Below are 21,239 nucleotides of genomic sequence, written 5' to 3' on the forward strand. Positions count from 1 at the left end.
TTGATAAAATGATATATATTCAGTGTTTTCATTAATCACCATGTAACCATGTGAGTATTGTTTATTACTGGCTTACCTCATATGATTAAATTTCTTTTCTTGTTTAACTTAGTTTTTCTTGAAATTTATAAAATTCTCATTAAATAAATGATGGTTGATCCATACAATGGACTACTCAGTGCTAAAAAGGAATGACGTACTGATTTACACAACACCACAAATGAAGCAAATACATTATGTTAACTGGAAAAGCCAGACTCAGCAGCTACATATAACATTCTGGAAAAGGCAAAACTACATAGGGACAGAAAATAGATCAATAGTTGTCACAAACTAATGGTTGGGGATGGGTTTGAATACAAAGCAAGAAGCAATTCTTTTTTTTTTTCTTGAGAGGGAGTGATAGAACTGTTCTTATTTAGATTATGGCGGCGATTACATAACTCTTAAGTGTTTGTCAGATTTTATTCACACCAAACAGTATAAATGTCACTGTATGTAAAATAAACAGCAAAAAAAAATATGGCCCTATTTTTATCCATCTGTTCTGTATCATTTCTCAATATATATTGACAGAGTTTTGCAGATCTTACAAATACTGACAATGTAATTGAATTTCATGTAGCCTCTGGAATCTCCAGTGAAAAAGAAAATTAACATCCTAGTATTATGAAAATAGTTTTGGTTCCATAGACTCCTTAAGAGATCCATTTTAGTAACCCTTTCTTAGAGAACTGCTAATGTAAATACATGAATAATGCTAGACAAAACATGTTTTTTCCCAAGCTACTTTTATAAATTCTGTAGGTATAGCTATATATTAATGATACCAAGTTTGTCAAATCATTTAGTCAGTCATATTGTGTATGATGTGTAAACTCTGAGGAAGGATACTGTTTGCTGTGTATATAGGTCATGATAAATAGGACCTTTTTTGGCAAGTCAGTAGTTATACTCTAAGGAAAATGTAAGGAACCAGCTAGCAATAAAATAAAATTCTAAAGGGAAATCTCTTGTTCAGTTTTGGATTCTGTTGTACTTTAACACATAACTTGACAATTTCCTGCTTCTGATAAGAATCAGCTAAGTAACAATACCCAAGTGACTAAGTCCGGAAGTTTGGTTGGGGTACAGATCTCGCAGTAAACAATGAAGGGGGAAAAAGTCCCCGATTAACTAACTTGGATATGCTGTAGGTAATGCAAAAAGACAAGGCAATTCATAAGATGATTTTATTCTCTTCAACTTTTTAAACCTTATCTCATCAAGTAATTTATATTGGTAAATACTCTTACTAATGAAACAACTGATGAAACAGATCCCTCCACTGGGAAAACAAAAAATTACAGGCTAGTCAGAAATAAAGGCTACTTAAAAATTAGGTTTTTTTTTTTCTAAAACAGTGTACGTCAAATAAAATTCCATCTAATTCTGTCGACTTTTGGAAATATCACTTTGAAATCATCCCCAGTATGAGAAGGCACAAAACAATGACAAAGGCAAAAGTACTGTGCATAGCACAATTTATTCACTTATTCACTCAACAAATGTTTACTGAGGTTAGTAGAGACTAGGAGACAGAGCCAAGGAATGAGAATAAAGAAAGATAGGCAAAAAGTTTGCTCTTTAAAAAAAACCTCAACTATAATTCTGTTTCTTCAACAAACTTATAAATGTCTTAGATATATGACATTACTCTCTATATGATTATTTTGTTAGACATTACAAAATATTACTTTTATTACCCCTCTGAACTATAATAAACTGATCCAAGATCAGTATCATCCTATAATCTGAAGATTATTACATTTTATCTAAAGAAAGAAGCCATTATGTGACTACAAAAGTAAGAGCAATAAATAATCTTGCCAAATTATGGGCAAATTAGATATAAACCACCAATTATGAAAACATGTAACATAATGAATTTAATGTCATAATTAACATGTAAGTACATTAATTCTTACTGTACTATATGGGAATTATGCATAAATGGCCTTATAGTTTATTGTAATGATATTTTTAAATTTCTAAAAAATTGTGGTAAAAACAAATGTTATGAACTGAATTTTGTCCCTTCAAAAATTCACACACTGAAGTCCTAACCCCTAGTAGTTCATAATGTGACTATATTTGGATATAGTGTCTTCAAAGAGGTAACTGAGGTAAAATGAGGTCGTTAGGATGGACCTTAATCCATTATGACTCCTTTTCCTGGTTCACCTGGCTGAAAATATTGGCATTAAGTATATTCACATTGTTGTACAACCATCTATTTCTAGAATAATCTTCATCTTGCAGAACTTAAACTCTGTACCCATTAAACAATAAGTCCCCTGTATATAGATAGCCAAACTACCAATCATGTATGAGAGAACAAAATCATTTTCAGATACACATTCTAAAAAAATTTAATTCCAATATGTTCTTAACTCAGGAAACAACTAGAGGACGTGCTCCAGCAAAACGAAGGGTAAAGCAAGAAAAAGTAAGACATAGGATCTAGGAAGCAGAGGAACTGTGGGCAGTAGTTCCAATAGTGGTTTCATTTTCTAAACTTTTGCTGTGGTGTTTGCGTCTTTGCTTTATGGAGGGATGCGTGGGGCTTCAGTGGTGGTTATATTGTACTTCATTTCTTAATGCCTTTGTGATGCTTCTTTGGATATTCCATGCATTTCCAATTTGGGAGAGCCCAGTACTTACGTTGGTCCATAACTAGAATTATAGATGTCAAAGGTAAACTGGACACTAGTTAAAATGGTAAGGATAGATTTTATTAACTAACTACTGCAGTAGGGAAGAGAGTCCAGTGTGAACTCAACTCACTTTGGCCAAAACAAAAGGGGAAGAGACTTTTTAAGGGTTGAGTGTACTAAGGGAAAGACATTGCTAAGGAAAAGAAAGGTGATTTTTTTGTTTTGTTTTTGTTTTTGTTTTTGTTTTGATATGGAGTCTGTCTCTGTCGCTAGGCTGGAGTGCAGTAGCGTGATCTCAGCTCACTGCAATCTCTGCCTCCCAGGCTCAAGCAATTCCCCTGCCTCAGCCTCCTGAGTAGCTGGGACTACAGGCACACACCACCACACCTGGCTAATTTTTTTGTATTTTAGTAGAGACTGGATTTCACCATGTTGGCCAGGATGGTCTCAATCTCCTGACCTTGTGATCCGCCCGCCTCGGCCTCCCAAAGTGCTGGGATTACAGGAGTGAGCCACCATGCCCGGCCAGTGAGTGGTTTTTAAGGGGAGTAGGTAGTCCATGTGAGTAGGCAATCCGGGTTTGTTATTGGCATTTATCTGGAAGAGAAACAAACTTGTATTTATGACAGGAGGCAGTGATGCAAATTAGGCCCACCAATGTTTGGCCCTTACCCACTCACCAGGGACTGGGAATAAAAGTGAAAGTTATCTTTTTGATTGTTTGCATTTCAAAGAGAGAGTTCTCAGGTCCTTGAGAAGATAGTTCTCGATGGTAGAAGATTTATGTCACAAAGAGGCAGAGAAGGGATTTATAATTTCAAGCTTTCTAAGGTAACTGCTCTAAATGGGGGTTCAGGCAACCAATCTGCCTATCACCAGATTTTGGCTGGAACAAATGGTAAATTCTGGCTGTGTGGAACCTTTTCAGGTAAGGAACTTTATGGAGTTGGAGTCATTATTCTAGGATATGGGGGAAAGATATGAACAAATAGTTCACACAGACAAAAGTAAATATCCCTTAAATATGGGAAAACATATCACTGTAATAAGAGAAATACAAATTACAACTCTGAAACACTATTTCTCCCCTATTAGATTGGCAAAAATCCAAAAGATTGACAACATAGTTTGTTGGCAAGGCTGTGGGGAAATAATCACTGATATATTGTATTAGGAATTTTAAAAAATAGTTTATGAATACAGAATTTAGCAATATCTCACAAAACTATACAAACCTTAGCTATAACTCAGCATTCTTCTATGATTCCAACCCAAAGGTACACTAACAAAATCAAAATGACATGTATATGAGGCTGTTCATTGCAGCATTATTTAATCCCAGAAAATTAGAAACAACCCATTAACCTTCAGTAAGGTCTAGTTGAAGAAAGTGCTATTTACATAATGATGAAGCACTCTGCAATTGTTAGAAGTAGTAGATATATTAGTAAAGGAAGTCTCATATGCTGCTGTGGAATGATCTTAAGGATATATAGTTAAACTAAAAATGAAAAGATTCAGACAGTATAGTCTATGCCTGTGTGTATGCGTGTGCATGCGCACCTGTGTGCATGTGTGTGTGTGTTTTGTTGTGGGGGTAGATAAAAATTAGAATTTTTAATTTTCTTATATATTTTTCTTGAATACTTTCCTTAAAATATTTTTTTAAAAAAATAGAAACATAAACCAAAACAAATAAATGACTGTCCAGTTGGGTGGATGGGAGAGGAGAGAGATAAGAGAAGGTATGGAAGAAGACCTCTAAGTGTTTTAAATATGTTTGATATTTAAACATATTTAATGTTTAAACATTAATATAAACACTATTAAACATAATGTTGAAACATGTTTGATATTTAAACCTCTACCTTGCTTGATAGTTTAGCTTTTAGAACCGTCCAAATGTTTTACATAATTACGAAACAATTATATTTTAAAAAGGGAAAATAAAGTGATCTTCAAAAAATGGAAACTAGTGAGCTTAACTCTACGTGCAGTTGGTGTCATAACCACACAGAAGTATGTATTCTACCTTTTCTGTAAGGTTGTATGTCTTAGGGTTATAGAACAATTAGGCAAAATTTTTCTTCGAGAATAATCACAGTTTCTGAAAGCAGGTAGAGCTAGCGTATCATCATTTTTGAAATAGTTGATCTAGGCAGTGATCAGTGGTAGGTAAAACCATTGGGTAGAGGTTTGATGGGGGAACTTTATAATGGATAAATCAGTTCAGTGCTACAAATCTACCATTCAGTCTTAACATCACAGAAAACGGTTCAGGCAGACATAATGTGCCTACTAATAAATGGCAGTAAGAAGTACACAAGAATACTTACGAATTATTCTTGCAACAATGACAGAACGACCTAGAAAAAGCAAAGCCTCTAGAAATAATTACGAGTTTATAGGGGATAGAGGGATAGAGGGATAGAGGAACACCATGAAAATACACATTAGCCAAACTCACGATGTGGGAAATGCTACAGGACAAATGAAGCCAGCTTCTTAAATAAATGACATAGAGTGGGGAAAGAGAATGGTGTCAGAGACTTAAAACATATCAGCTTAAGTACAGTATATCGACTTAGTTTGGATTCCAATTCACACCAACTGTAAGAAATGTTTAAAAAATACACTCAGCAAAAATTGAATATTAGCATTAGATGAAGTAAGTGTTGCAGGAGTTCTTAATAAAGAAACACCTTTTCAAAATGAGCTTTGGAAAATATACTGATAATTTAATTTTAGTATAATTGACTTATTTGCAATCTTGTGTATTTTTATGCATCAAAAACATTGTGAGTAGAGGTTCTGTGTTTCACCACACTGCTGGAAGGCAGGAGGAGGGGAGGTCCATGGCTTAACCCATTTCTGCCTAGTGTTCCATTATTGGAATGCTAAGCTTGTGAGAGTTATTTATATCCCACTCAAAGTCATTACCAAGGTCTGATTTTTCACACATACACACAAATTGCAATCTCTGGCATAAATGAGTTAGAAAGGGGAAAAGGTCAAGAGCCCTTGATTTGTTCATTTTCAAGGGGTATGGGTTTTTAATCTGTTAGTACTTAATGAAATCATGGGATTCCAGTTCCCCCACCAAAAATTAGGGGGATAGCTGAACCAACCACAAGTCATAATATTGATAAAGTTGGGTGATAGGTATAGGGTTCATTATACTATTGCTCTCTTCTGTATATGTTGAAAAGTGCCATAACTAAAAGACTTAAAAGCATTATATAAATTTTTAGTTATTATACCAGTAATGTAGAATGCTATTTTTGTACATTCTGGGGAGCACTAGATAATATTGGTGATACTTTTGTCACCCTGATAAAGTATGGTATTTCAGTTTAGTTTTCATTTCTTTAATTATAAAGATATTCAGGATATTTTGAATACTTTTTGACTATTTGTGTTTTCTCTTTCAGTTTTTACTTTAATAAAACTTTTTATTTTGAGATCATTATAGATCCACATGCAATTCTGAAAAACTTTAGAACTTATTGTGAAATCCAGTGTTTGTTTTCCTCCACTGGTAATACATCTGGCAGAAGTGTAGTACAATATCACAAGAATATTACAAAATTCCTTCATGTTGCCCTTTTATAGCCATACTTACTTCCCTCCTGTTCCCACTACCCCGTTAACCCTGGCAACTACTAATCTGTTTCTAATTTCCATATTTTGTCATTTTGAGGGTTTTATATAAATGGAGTCATATAGTTAACCTTTGAGATTGGCTTTTTTCACTGAGCAATTATAATTCCCTGGAGATTCATTCAGGTTTTGTGCATCAGTTGTTCCTTTTTGGTATGAACGTACCAGTTTAATTATTTGCCTGTTGAAGGACATCTGGGTGGTTTCTGGTGTTTGACTGTTAGAAATAAAGTTGCTGTTATTCATGTAAAATGTAAACATAAGTCTTCATTTCTCTGGGATAAATACCCAGGAGTACAGTTGCTGGGTTATATGGTAGTTGCATGTTTAGTTTTACGAGAAGCTGTTAGACAATTTTGCAGAGTATCTGTACCATTTTACACTCTCATCGGCAGTGTATGAGTGATCCAATTTCAGCTTACCCTTGTCAGCATTTGGTATTACCACTCTTAGCCATTCTGACAAGTGTGTGTAGTGACATCTCAATGTGGTTTTAATTTGCATTTCCTTAATACCTAATGATGATGATTACCTTTTCATCTGCTTATTTGCCATCTGTCAATCTTCAGTGAATGGCTCTTTGTGTTTTTTTGCTCATTTTCTAGTTGGATTTGTTTTTCTAATGTTTCTTTAACTTTTCTAACTGCTTAAGATAGATACTCAGTTCATTAATTTATTTTTAGCTCTTTTTTAATTTTGTTATTTTATTTTATTTTTATTATTATTTTTTGAGACGGAGTCTCGCTCTGCTGCCCAGGCTGGAGTGCAGTGGCGCGATCTTGGCTCACTGCAAGCCCCGCCTCCTGGGTTCAAACCATTCTCCTGCCTCAGCCTCCCAAGTAGCTGGGTCTACAGGCACCTGCCACCACACCCGGCTGATTTTTTTTGTATTTTTAGTAGAGACAGGGTTTCACCGTGTTAGCCAGGATGGTGTCAATCTCCTCACCTTGTGATCCACCCACCTCAGCCTCCCAAAGTGCTGGGATTACAGGCATGAGCCACTGCGCCCGGCCACTCTTTTTATTTTTTAATGTTACTATTTAAAACTGAAAATCTGTCTATATACACTCCTCTTGCTGTATATCACAGGGTTAGATGTATAGTTTTTAAAATTATTTACTTCTAAGTATTTTTAAAATTCAATATGATTTCTTCTTAGATTCATTAGTTTTTAGAAGTTTCCAAATGTGGTATTTCAAAAGTTATCTTTTTGTTATGGTTGTTGGAGAATGTGGTTGTAGGATACCAGTTACATGAACGTTGAGACATTCTTTATGGCCTGGCATTTGATTAATTTTTGTATGTGTTTCATTTGTATTCTGTTTGGAAGCAATATTCTGTATATTAACCAGTAAGTCTGTAAATCAGACTTACTGGTTGTGATATCGGTTCTTCTCTAGCCTTAATAGTGTATTTATTTAGTTAGTTAGTTAGTCAGTTAGTTAGTCAGTTAGTTAGTTAGTTAGTTAGTTAGTTAGTTTTTTCAGACTGAGTTTGGCTCTGTCGCCCAGGCCTGGAGTGCAGTGGCACGATCTCAGCTAACTACAACCTCTGCCTCCTGGGTTCAAGGGATTCTCCTGCCTCAGCCTCCCGAGTAGCTGAGATTACAGGTGCCCGCCACCATGCCCAGCTAATTTTTTGTACCTTTAGTAGAGATGGGGTTTCACCATGTTGGCCAGGCTAGTCTTGAATTCCTGACCTCATGTGAGGCCTCCCAAAGTGCTGGGATTACAGGCGTGAGCCACCAGGCCCGGCTGTTTTTACTTCCTTGATTGTTTTATTACTCTGATAATATGTTAAAAATTGTCCTCTGTGGTAATGGTTTTGTCAGTTTCTCCTTGTGGTTCTCTCAACATATTTTGGAACTATCTTGTTAGGTACATAAAAGTTTAGATATTACATACATTGAGTAGAATATTTTTCATTGGGTAGTGAACTTTTTTGCTAGTAATAGTTTTTGCCCTTAAAGTTTTGTTTGATACTAATAGAGCAGCACGAGTCTCTTTATTGATTGGTTGGTTGATTGATTGAGACAGATTCTCCCTCTGCTGCCAGGCTGGAGTGCAGTGGTGCGATCTTGACTCACTGCAACCTTCGCCTCCCAGATTCAAGCAATTCCCATGCCTCAGCCTCCTGAGTAGCTGGGACTGCGGGCGTGCACCATCACGCACAGCTAATTTTTGTATTTTAGTACAGATGAGGTTTCACCATGTTGGCCAAGCTGGTCTCAAACTCGACCTCAAGTGATCTGCCTGCCTTGGCCTCCTAAAGTCCTGGGATTACGGGCATGAGCCACCGTGCACGGCCACACCAGTCTCTTTAAGTTAGTATTTGCCTCATGTATTTTATTCCATGTTTTTTACTTTTCATCTTTATGTCTTTAGATTTTTAGATGTGTCTCTTTTGAAAAGCATGTGAACTAATACTACTTCAACCTTACATAAAAATATTTTCCGTGTGTTTACAGTGCTGAAGCTGCTGAAAGATGGCAGAAGAAGTGGTGGTAGTAGCCAAATTTGATTATGTGGCCCAACAAGAACAAGAGTTGGATATCAAGAAAAATGAGAGATTATGGCTTCTGGATGATTCTAAGTCCTGGTGGCGAGTTCGAAATTCCATGAATAAAACAGGTTTTGTGCCTTCTAACTATGTGGAAAGGAAAAATAGTGCTCGGAAAGCATCTATTGTAAAAAACCTAAAGGATACCTTAGGTAAGATATTTTTTATTAAAAGAAAAGCAGCTTTGTTTTAAATGAAACCTGGAACTTAGTTCTTTGTACATAATTCTGGCAGCAGTGTGCATAATTGACTTGAAAAGGCAAGGACTAGGTAAGTTTGACTCATAGCACGTGTTCAATGCAGAAGACCAGTGAAGGTCATAAGTGTTAACATGCAGTTTCTGTAAATCTAGGCCCACACTCCAAGTCAAGGCAGAGTAGTGCCAATGAGTAGAACTAACTCCCACCTTCTAGCAGGGGCTCTTTGGACCATGAATGACTGTTGGAGTTTAGACTTATAGGCAGAATTGCCTCTTTGGCACCAAGGCAACTTATGTACATGGCACATAATGAATTTTAACATCTAATAACTTTATGTTTTGAACTTCACTTAAAACCCACCATTTTGTTTTTCTATTTGATAAGAGAACTGTGGATCATTACTGTACATTAGCACCTACAGAGCTCTTTTCTATTTTGTTTCTCTTTTTCCCTGTCTTTATTTCTCCAAAGTTTTTGTTTTTTATTTTTACTGGCCCTCCCTTAGGGCCTGAGACAGTGGAGCCCACTTCACACTGGACTTGGCTAAGCTGATAGGAAGGAAATATGCATGGGCAAGGAATGGCCTCTTCTTTAAAAAAGTAAAATAAAAAATTAAACTCTCCTTAGCTGACAGGAAGGAATTGGGAGGGACAGAATTTCATTTTTGGTGTTCAGGCAAACATGCTATTTGTGTAATGGTTCTTTGTCTACATGTAGAAGAAAAGTACAATTTCTCCTTGTACAGGCAGTTTGGGAGAAATATAGCATGACTGATAAATATGAAATACTGTTGACTCACTACTTTACATTAGTTTTTATTTATTTTTTTATGGTTTTTGTAGAGATGGAGTCTTGCTCTGTTGTCCAGGCCAAACTTGAACTCCTGGGCTCAAGCAACCCTCGCACCTCAGCCTCCTGAGTAGCTGGGACTACAGATGCTCACTACCATGCCCAACTTAGTTTTTGTTCTTATTCAACATTATTGTTATTCTTGAATGTTCTTCTAATAATGAAATACAAATATTTAATGTTTTTAACCATTGTAAAACTGCAAAAACTAAAATATAGTACAATTTGGAGTAAGGTATAAAGTAATAGATTATCAGTTTCTGAGATAAAAATGTTTCCAGTGTTCTAAAGGTAATAATTAAGTAGATATAATAATGGTGATGTTTAACTGCTGAGGTAACTTTTTTAATACTTTCAAGTTTTGCAATTAAAACCATTATTTTTAGTTTTTCGATGGTAGACAAATCAGAAAGAGATTTTCCTTCAGTAGCAGAGGAGAATAGGGTTAGAATCAAGAATACTGGTTTTGTAAATACTGGCCATTTATTTAAAGCATGATGATTAGAGATATTGGGAGAAATTAAGGTAATTTCTTTCAAGAAAGTGTGCCTCATAGTGGTAAGTGCACAGGGTACTAACATATACCCAGATAGACTTTTTGTTCCATTTTAAAAGGACACTGGTATCTTGGGATTAGAGTGAATGTGACAGTAATTAACAAAACATAGTGAAAAAACTAATAGAGCAAAGGGGGGAAGCATTCCAGTATTAGATATTACTGTATATAAATCTAAAAGCCCATTTAGATATAATTTTTATTATTTGTTAATACCCCAGGGATGCCTTCCATACTACATTCTGATGTTACTGAGACAGTTTTATCAAAGTTTTATCTCTAAGTCTTAGGAAATCTCTGTTAACTTTATTACTGTATTACAGTTATTACCACCTATATTCCAGGGTGCTTGGAAACATTGAGTTAGTAATCTGTAGTTAGCCTGTAAAGAGATGTAAGTCCAGCTTTTGCATTAGGTAGCCTTTTCCCTTTTCTCATAATTTCTGTGCCCCTTTTTGGTAACTTAAATGTCCAGTGTAATTAATATATTTGTTTCACAATGATTGTGCTGGTGGAGACATTGTTTGAAAGTTGAGAAGGAAAAGGAGAAAACAAAAGGATTAATGCATGAATGTATTTTAACTATAAAAAATACATGTGCTTTAAAGCTTCTTCCAAAATAAGTCTGAATAATAAGGTCGTATTTTTGGCCATGATTATTTACTTGTTATATAGGCTGTGTTATAATTTAGAGGAAAAAAAGTTTTGTAAAGAGAAGCCTCAAATTTTCTATTGCCTGGATGTGGGCCAGGTCACATGGATTGGGTGTGGGAAGTTTCAGTGTTGCAGAACAGACCAGGAAGCTCACTGAGAATTATCCTGAGCTGTGTTAACAAACTGACAAAATAGAACACGGAATTTTTACTCAAAATGGATTGGTTAAACGTCTTTAAAGATTTTTTCAGTAAGTTAATCTGTTTATTAAATCCATTGTTTTCTTGAAGTTGTGAATTAGATTTTCTGCTTTTGTAAATTTAAAGGAAAGCTCTTATTTGGTGGGTTTATGTAAGCTACTATATTATGTTTATGTAATATAAACCAGATGATTGGTGATATATCCAAAAATTGTAGTTTGGACTTGGTAAGTAAAATAATTTTAAAATGTTTTAGCATGAATGTTTTAACAAGTAGAGAAAGGATATAAACCTTTGGTTTGAGTTTGATGCAGTTCTAATTCAGTAATTTTCAACTTAGCACAGACATTTGAAATGAATTAAATAAATTGTAAACATTAAAATCATTAGAAAAAAAGGATTAGGTGAACAAATTTCTTCATCCTCAACTTCCGAATTAACTTTTTAAAAACTACTTTTTACTTACTTTTTTTAGAGGAACAGTGTAAACATAATCTTTAATTAAAACACTAGTAAACAGAATATTTTTATTTAATGTAGTATTGCTAGAAATTGATGTTTTGATGAATGTGAGATTTGATATTTTGATATGAGTTATGAGAACAGCTGTACAACAAAGAGGAAAATACATAGTGAATTATTGACTGTTACTGAGTTTGGGTCATGAAGTAGTACTAATAATAATTTATAAGAGCCTAATTCTGCTGGTTCTGCTGGTAGCCTCCTTATGATCTTATAGTGAACTTGATTTGATCTCCTTGAACATTTGCTTGGTGTTTCTAGAAAAATGAACAGAGGAATTATTATAGAAGTCTCTTACGCACAACAAGCCTAAGGAAACAAAGAGTAACCTGACAAGACATTCCAGAGAAAAGGGCAAAAGAGAAAAGGAATAAGCACTTTGTTGAAAAAGAATGTTGTAATTGTAATGTGAAGACTCATTTGTTAGCTTTAATGACTCCCTCTGGAATATGTCTCTTCCGTTTACTTTTTGCGGAGTTACTAAAATTTCAGATCTTTGCATTTTCATTTTTTGGGTAAGTTTTACCTTGGAAGAACTTACTTATTTGCTCATTAGTTTATCAACACCTTCTTATTGAGAGCCTACTCCAAGCCAGGCAGAAATCATAGGGTGAAAAACTAATACTAACTTAAGCAGATCTTACATTCTGGTGGAGAGGTATATGATGATTGTTTTTAATAATACAGTGGATTTCACATTTAGGTTAAGTCATAAGTGATGTTGACCATAAATCAACCAGAAATGACATAAAAATAATCCATTGTGGCCAGGCATGGCAGCTCACGCCTGTAATCCCAGCACTTTGGGAGGCTGAGCACTTGAGGTCAGGAGTTTGAGACCAGCCTGGTCAACATGTTGAAACACTGTCTCTACTAAAAATGCAAAAATTAGCTGGGCATGGTGGCGGGCACCTGTAATCCCAGCTACTTGGGAAGCTGATGCAGGAGAATCGCTTGAACTCAGAGATGGGGGCTGCAGTGAGCCAAGATTGTGCCTCTGCACTCCAGTGTGGGCGACAGAGCAAGACTACATTGCAAAAAAAAAAAAAAAAAATCCATTGTATCATTGATACAGTGATTCAATATATATCATCAATACAGTGGTAAAATTATTCTTTCTACTGAGTCTTAGGAAGTTGATAGTTAATGCATTTGCAGACTGAGAGTCAGGATTTGAAATCTGTAACCAAAATGTTTCTTTGCTCAATCCCTGCAACAACCCCAGATTTTTATTTATTTTGCCAGGCAGTTTGTCAGAGTAGAGACAGGCTGTTCATCTACTTCCTCCCTGAATGGGCTTACAAAGTAGAAGAAACAGAGCATTATGTGCTTCTTGTGTGGCAGCCAGAATATCTTTGAAAACAAAAATTGCACAATGTTTTAAATAAAACAGAATAAAAAATAATTTATTTCGTGTGGATGAAATGAGCAGATGAACATATAAAAATTTAAATAAAAACCCGTAATAGAAAGAATACCATATATTTATATTTAGTATTTCTTAGTTCTGTTCCTAGATATCACTTACATGCCATGTGGCCTGCAAAATATAACTGAACTTTTGTGATTTTCTGTTCCTTGTAAAGGAGAGAGTTGGGCAAGACTAAATGATCCTGGAAAGTCCCTTCTAACTCTAAAAGTCTTACATCCTTGTAAACAACTAAGCAGTCTTAGGTGTGTCATAGGAATTGAGGGAAAGCAATGAGGGAGAAATTGGTTTTGAAGAAGTAGAAACATGGGAATGGAATTGTAGTTCACTAAGGAATTAGAAGCAGCAGGAAAACTTTCTTTGGCCCAATTCTCAACACTTACTCAGTGATACAGATGAAGGAAAAACGACGTGCTTAAACTAAGGAATACTGCAATCACTAACTAATAAGTACACTAGGTTCAGAAATATATTTGGAAACTAAAATTAAGATAGAAATAAGATGAATAAGAACAGACAGTATTGTAAAACTCTACATTAAAATTTTAAAAGGGATTGTATAGATTGGTGAGAACCTAGCCTGGCAGCAGCTTACATGAGTAAAAATCTTAGTAAGAGCTGCTGTGGTAATGTAGGTACTAAAAGTCTCAACACAGTCCATGGTGACACTGATATGAGTATGAGAGGTGCTTAGGTGGAGGTATACTCCCTTATGTGTGTGTTGGCCATATAAAACATGATGTAATTAATCCACTTTTGATAGATATTCTTTAACAATGGTATTGAGAAACTTGGATGCTTCCAAATACTGGCATCCAGTATATCAAGGATTTGGAAACCAGGTCACATAAGGAATACTTATGGACACAGAGACTTGCCTCAGGGAGCACAGCTGTCATATGAAGAAGGAATGTTCACAGTGCTTAACCAGGTTCTTAAAAATTCTTGGGGAGTTTATAATACATTGTTCTGGTTAAGAAACAGTGCTATAGGAAGAGAGAAGACCAGTGGGTCGTAGTGAGGGAAAGGTCAGAAATTATCCCTAAACCTTTTTTTTTTTTTTTTAATTTAAGCGAAGCTAACAATAAAAAACTGCCTCAGAATTGTGCACTTCCTCAGTGCTTAGATCTGAGCAATTTCCTTCCAACTACAGCCAGGTCCAGCTATATAATGCAAGAATAAAGATTTAAGTAATTTTTTTTTTCTTGAGGTGGTCTCACTCTGCCACCCAGGCTGGAGTGCACCAGTGCCATCTCAGCTCACTGCCACCTCTGCCTCTCAGGTTCAAACGATTCTCGTCCCTCAGCCTCCCAAGCAGCTGGGGCTACAGGCGTATGCCACCACGCCTGGCTAATTTTTTGTATTTTTAGTAGAGGTGGGGTTTCCCCATGTTGACCAGGCTGGTCTCGAGCTCCTGGCCTCAAGTGATCTGCCTGTCTCAGCCTCCCAAAGTGCTGGGATTACAAGCCTGAGCCACCTCGCCCGACCAAGTTTAAGTAATTTTGAAAATTAAACACCAGAAGCACTAGAAGGTAGGAAAATAGTAACCACCATTGATGGAGTTCCTGCTATGTACTGTAAGTGCTTTACATATAGATTAAAAAAAATTTTTTACAAGCATTTTATGAATTTATTTTTTTACACACCACCATTGTACAAACAAGGAGACTGGAGTTTTCTTTTTTAAACTTTTAGGATTGGGGGTACATGTGAAGGTTTGTTACATAGGTAAATACATGTCATGGGGGTTTGTTCATATTATTTCTTTCTTTCTTTTTTTCCCCTCCACCCCGAGACCGAGTCTCATTCTATTGCCCAGGTTGGAGTGCAGTGGCGTGATCTCAGCTCACTGCAACCTCCGCCTCCCAGGTTCAAGTGATTCTCCTGCCTAGGCCTCCCGAGTAGCTGGGATTACAGGTGCCCACCACCACGCCTGGCTAATTTTTGTATTTTTAGTAGAAATGGGGTTTCACCATGTTGGCCAGGCTGGTCTCGAACTCCCAGCGTCACGTGATCCATCCACCTCGGTCTCCCAAAGTGCTGGGATTACAGGCGTGCATCACCGCGCCTGGCCTGTTGTACATATTATTTCATCACCCAGGTATCAAGCCCAGTACCCAATCATTATCTTTTCTCTTACTCTCCTTTGCCCACCCTTCCCCCTCAAGGGGGAAGTATTTGGTTTTCTGTTCTTGTGTTAGAAACTGGAGTTTAAAAAAGATTAAATAATTTGACCAAGATCACAGAGCCAGGAGCAGAACTAAAATTTAAACTTGTATCTCCTATTAAAGTTCTCATAGTGGATCTTTTATTACTAAAGAGTAGAGAATTGGAGTCAAGCAGTGGGTTAGAAAGGTTTGATGCAAAAAGGACTAGTGAAGGTTAAGAGAATTGTGGTGAACTGTGAGGTCAGGAAGTGCTATGACCTGAGTGTTTGTGTCCCCCAAAACTCGGCACCATCTCAGCTTACTGTAGCCTCCGCCTCCTGGGTTCAAATGATTCTCATGCCACAGCCACCCGAGTAGCTGGAATTACAGGTGTGTGCCACCATGACCGGCTAATTTTTGTATTTTTAGTAGTGACGGAGTTTCACCATGTTGGTCAGGCTGGTCTTGAACTCCTGACCTCCAAGTGATCTGCCTGCCTCGGCCTCCCAAAGTGCTGGGATTACAGATGTGAGCCCCCGCACCAGGCCATTCTTTTTTTGACATTGTGTAATTAGTCTTAGACATAATGTTTTTAAATATAAGCTTCCAGAGAGGATCATTCTAGGTTTTACTGATCTTTTGCACTTCTTATACCATACAAAACTGTGCAAATTCTGAATTTTCAAAAAAATCATTTGAAACTTAATCTGTATTTTCAGGTTTAACATTTTTTAAAAAAATTTTCCTCATATCATTATTCAGTTTTACTCAATTTAACATTTATTGAGAATCTGCTATGTGAAACAGCCACTGTTGGCTTTTGAATAGTGATGTCATGTGATTGCAGCTTTATAGGAAGATTAGACTGGTTGATATGACCGATGGGTTGACTGAGGGAGAAATTGAATTAATAAGGAAACTAGTTTAGTGGGGTCACGAAAGCTCTGGTACAACATAATAGGCCTGAAGAAGAGTGACCATAGTGAGAAGAGAAAGTGTTGCTTGTAAGGAGATATGATTGTGAGGATTTGATGTAAAACTCTTAAAAATTTTTTTTGTGAGGTAAAATTTATATAACATAAAATTAACCATTTTAAAGTATGTAATTCAGTAGTATTGAGTACATTAACAATGTTGTGCAGCCATCACTTCTGCTTCCAAAATGTTTCCATCACCTCAAAAATAGTCATTCTCAATCAGTCCCTGGCAATTACGAATCTGCTTTCTGTCTCTATGGATTTACTTTTTCTGGATAATTTATATAAATGGAATCATAGAGTATGTGACCTTTTGTGTCTGACTTCTTTCATTTAGTATAATATTTTCAAGGTTTATCCACGTTGTAGCATGTATCAGTAATTCATCCCTTTTATGGCCGAATAACCTTTTTTTTTTTTTTTTTTCTGAGACAGAGTCTCGCCCTGTCACTCAGGCTGGAGTGCAGTGGCGCAATCTCAGCTCACTGCAATCTTTGCTGCTTGGATTCAAGTGATTCTCCTGCCTCAGCCTCCTAAGTAGCTGGGATTACAGACACATGCCACCACACCCGGCTAATTTGTGTATTTTTAGTAGAGACAGGATTTCACCATGTTGGCCAGGCTGGTCATGAACTCCTGACCTCAAGTCGTCTGCCCACCTCGGCCTCCCGAAGTGCTGGGATTACAGATGTGAGCCACTGCGCCCGGCTGGCTGAATAACTATTACATGTATATATCACATTTTGGTTATTGTGAACAGCTTTGTGATAAACATTCATGTACAGTTATTATTTGAATATCTATTTTCAGTTAAACCTAAAATTGGAATTGCTGGATCATATGGTAATTCTGTTTTGCTTTTTGAGAAACCATCTGTTTTTCACATGGTGGCACCGTTTTACATTCCAACCAGTATTGTGAGGGAGATTCCAGTTTCTCCACATCCCTGCCAACACCTATTTTCTTTTTTTGTTTGCTTATAGCCATTGTAGTAGGTGTGAGGTAGGATCATTGTGGTTTTGATTTACATTTCTCTAATGACTAATGATATTGAGGATCTTTTCTTGTGCCTGTTGGCCATTTGTATACTTTAGTTGGAACAATGTTTATTCAAGTCCTTTGCCCATTTTTGAAGTAGTTGTTTTTGTTGTTGGGCTCTAAGAGTTGTTTATATGTTCTGGATACTAGACCATTATCAGAATTATGATTTGCAAATATTCTCTTCTAATTCTGTAGATTGTCTTTTCACTTTCTTGATAGTGTCTTATAGACAAATGTTTTTAATTTTAATGAAGCATAATGGATCTTGTTTTTTTGGTTGCTTATGCTTTTAGTGTCAGTATCTAAGAATCCATTGCTAAATCCAAGGTCACATATATTTACTCCTATGTTTTCTTCTAAGAGTTTTATAGTTTTAGCTCTGACATTTGGTCATTTTGAGTTAATTTTTATATATGACGGGAAGTTGGAGTCCAGTTTCATTCTTTTGTTTATGGATATGCATTTGTTCCAGTACCCTTTGTTGAAGAAACTATTCTTTCTTCCCATTGAGTGGTCTTGGCACCATTGATGAAAATCAATTGACCGTAGATGCATGGGTTTATTTGAGGACTCCCAATTCTGTTTAATTGCTGTATATGTCTGTCCTTATTCCAATACCACACTATTTTGATTACTGTGGCTTTGTAGTAAGTTTTGAAATCAGAAAGGGAGAGTCTTCCCACTTGATTTTCCTTTTTCAAGATTGTTTTGGCTGCTTAGGGTCCACCTTGCAGTTCTGTGTGAATATTAGAATCAACCTTTTCATTTCTTTGGAAGAAAAACAAAACACGATGGTTGAACTTTAGTAAGAATTGCATTGAATCTGTGGATTGCTTTGGATACTATTGCCATCTTACACAGAATATCTTTCCATTTATTTAGGTCTTCTTTAATTTCTTTCAGTGGTGTTTTGCAGTGTTTAGTTTATGAGTCTGATACTTAGTTAAAATTATTCCTATGTATCTTATTCTTCTTAATGCTATTATAAATGGATTGTTTTCTTAATTTTGGCTTTGAATTGTTCATTGCTAACATATAGAAATACAACTGATTTTGTGTGTTGATCTTGCAACTTTGCTGAATTTGTTTATTCTCACTCTGTGTGAGTGTGTGTGTGTGTGTATTCTTTCGGATTTTCTGTTTATAAGATCATGTCATCTGTGGATACTTTTTCCCCTCCCTAATTGCTTTGACTAGCACTTCCAATACAATGTTAAATAGAAGTAGTGGAAGAGAGCATCCTTGTTCTTGTTCCTGTTCTTAGGGTGGAAAACTTTGTCTTTCACCATTGAGTGTGATGTCAGCTCCACAGTTTTTTGCAGATGCCCTTTATCATATTGAGGAAATTCCCTTCTAATCCTAGTTTGCTGAGGATTGTTATCATGAAATGGTTTTGGATTTTGTCCAATGCTTTTTCTGCATCAATTGAGATAATCGTTTGTTTTTTCCCCTTTATTTTACTAGTATGAAGTGTATTATATTGATTTTCATATGTTGAACCACCCTTGCATAAATCCCATTTACTCATATACAGTCCTTTTAATATGCTTGCTGGATTTGGTTTTCCTAGTACAAATGATCCTTATTTTTCACAGATTCTGTATTTGTGAATTCACTTATTGGCTAAAATTTATTTATAAGCCCAAAGTTGATACTTGCAGTGTTTTGTGGACATGTGCAGTGTGGCAAAAATGTGAGTCATTTGATGTGCACATTCCGAGTCGAGGCGATATTCCGCCTTCTTATTTCAACTTTCATACTATAAACAAGTGTCCTTTGCACAGTCTATTTAGTGCCACATTTTTTGCATTTTTGTACTTGTTGATGATTTTGCTGTTTAAAATGGCCCCCAAGCATAGTGATGAAGTGTGGTCTAGAGTTCATAAACACAAGAAAGCTGTGGATTTGCCTTACGGAAAAAATGTGTGTTAGATAAGCTTCATTTAGGCGTGAGTTACAGTGATGTTGTGAATTCAATGTTAATCACAATTTATATTAAACAAAGTGTCTTTAAAAAGAAACACACATAAAACAAGGTTATGTAGTGATTGGTTAGCAAAAACATGACTGGAGCCTAACCCTGTTTTTCCCTTAGGAGCTGTGGTTCAGTATTTGCTAATTCAGTATTTATGGTAACTTTATAGAATGTAACTATTGCAAATAATGAAAATCAACTGAATTTTGTTGAGGATTTTTGCATCTATATTTCTAAGTGATATTAGCCTGTTTTCTTGTGATAGCTTTGGTATTCTGGGTAATGTTGGCCTCACAGAATGAGTTAATAAGTATTCTCTCCCTTTTTCTTTTTAGAGATGTTTTAGAAGTATTGATGTTAATTCTTCTTTAAACATTGGGTAAAATCCACTAGTGAAACCATCCGGTCCAGAGCACATTATGTGCGAGATGTTTTGTTACTGATTGAATATTTTACTTGTTATATGTCTGTTCACATTTTCTATTTTTTCCTGAGTCAGCTTTGTGGTAGTTTGTGTGTCTCTTGGAATTGATCTTGTTTTCTAGGTTTATTAATTTATTGGCGTACAGTTGTTCATAGTACTCGTTTATAATCCTTTTAAAAATATCTGTAAGGCCTGTAGAAATGTTATTATTTTATTTATTTGAGTGTCTCTCGTTGGTCTAGCTAAAGAGTTTTTAATTTTGCTGATATTTTCAAATAACCGCATTTTGGTTTTGTTGATTTCCTTTCTTTTTCTGTTCTCTTTTGTGTATATCTCTGCTCTAATTTTTTTTTTTTTTTTTTTTTTTTTTTTTTTTTTTTTTTTTTTTTGAGACGGAGTCTTGCTCTGTCACCCAGGCTGGAGTGCAGTGGCCGGATCTCAGCTCACTGCAAGCTCCGCCTCCCGGGTTTACGCCATTCTCCTGCCTCAGCCTCCCGAGTAGCTGGGACTACAGGCGCCCGCCACCTCGCCCGGCTAGTTTTTTTGTATTTTTTAGTAGAGACGGGGTTTCACCGTGTTAGCCGGGATGGTCTCTCGATCTCCTGACCTCGTGATCCGCCCGTCTCGGCCTCCCAAAGTGCTGGGATTACAGGCTTGAGCCACCGCGCCCGGCCTCTGCTCTAATTTTTATTATTTCCTTCTTTTAGCTTTGAGTTTAGTTTTCCTTTTACAGTTCCTTATGATTAAGTTGGTAATTCGAGATCTTTCTTCTTCTTTATGCAAGCTTCTAGGGCTATAAATTTCCCTCTGAGCATTGCTTTTGCTGCCTCCCATAGGTTTTCGTATGTTATGTTTTCATTTTCATTTGTCTCACAGTGATGTCCAATCTTGTGAAATTTCTTGGTGACCTATTGGTTTAAGAGAGTGTTAGTTGCCACACACTTGTTAATTTTCCAGTTTTCCTTTCTGTTATCGATTTATAGGTTCATTCCATTGTGGTCAGAAAAGATATTTTGTATGACTTCAATCTCAGATTTATTGAGGCTCTTTTTTTTTTTTAAATAGAGACAGGGTCTCTCTTTGTTACCTAGACTGGAGTGCAGTAGCATGATCATGGCTCACTGTAGCCTTTGAACTCCTGGGCTCAAGCAGTCTTCCCATCTCAGCCTCCTGAGTATCTGGAACTACAGGTATGCACCACCACACCTGGCTAATTATTTTGTTTTATTTTTTCTTTTTATAGAGACAAATTCTCACCATCTTGCCCAGGCTGCTGTCAGGCTCCTGGGCTCAAGTTTTTCCCCCCACCTTGGCCTCCCAAAGCATTGCAATTACAGGCTTGAGCCACTG

At 36.2% G+C, this 21,239-nt stretch overlaps 1 protein-coding gene across 9 annotated transcripts in view; it reads left to right on the plus strand.

Annotated features, from left to right (window-relative positions):
- Nucleotides 1–21,239, plus strand: part of LOC105469922 (NCK adaptor protein 1) — a 94,951-nt gene that overhangs the window by 63,048 nt on the left and 10,664 nt on the right. For 8 of the 9 annotated variants that reach the window (XM_011721527.3, XM_011721529.3, XM_071090963.1 and 5 more), the window contains one exon: nucleotides 8,824–9,067. In XM_011721527.3, coding sequence (XP_011719829.1) covers nucleotides 8,842–9,067 — 226 coding nt within the window. In that variant the 5' untranslated portion in view covers nucleotides 8,824–8,841. Of the gene's footprint in view, nucleotides 1–8,823; nucleotides 9,068–10,145; nucleotides 11,425–21,239 lie in introns of those variants that run through there. The other variant, XM_011721531.3, reaches the window with a different exon arrangement.

This window comes from Macaca nemestrina, chromosome 2, assembly GCF_043159975.1.
Source record: "Macaca nemestrina isolate mMacNem1 chromosome 2, mMacNem.hap1, whole genome shotgun sequence".
NCBI classification, from domain to species: domain Eukaryota; kingdom Metazoa; phylum Chordata; class Mammalia; order Primates; family Cercopithecidae; genus Macaca; species Macaca nemestrina.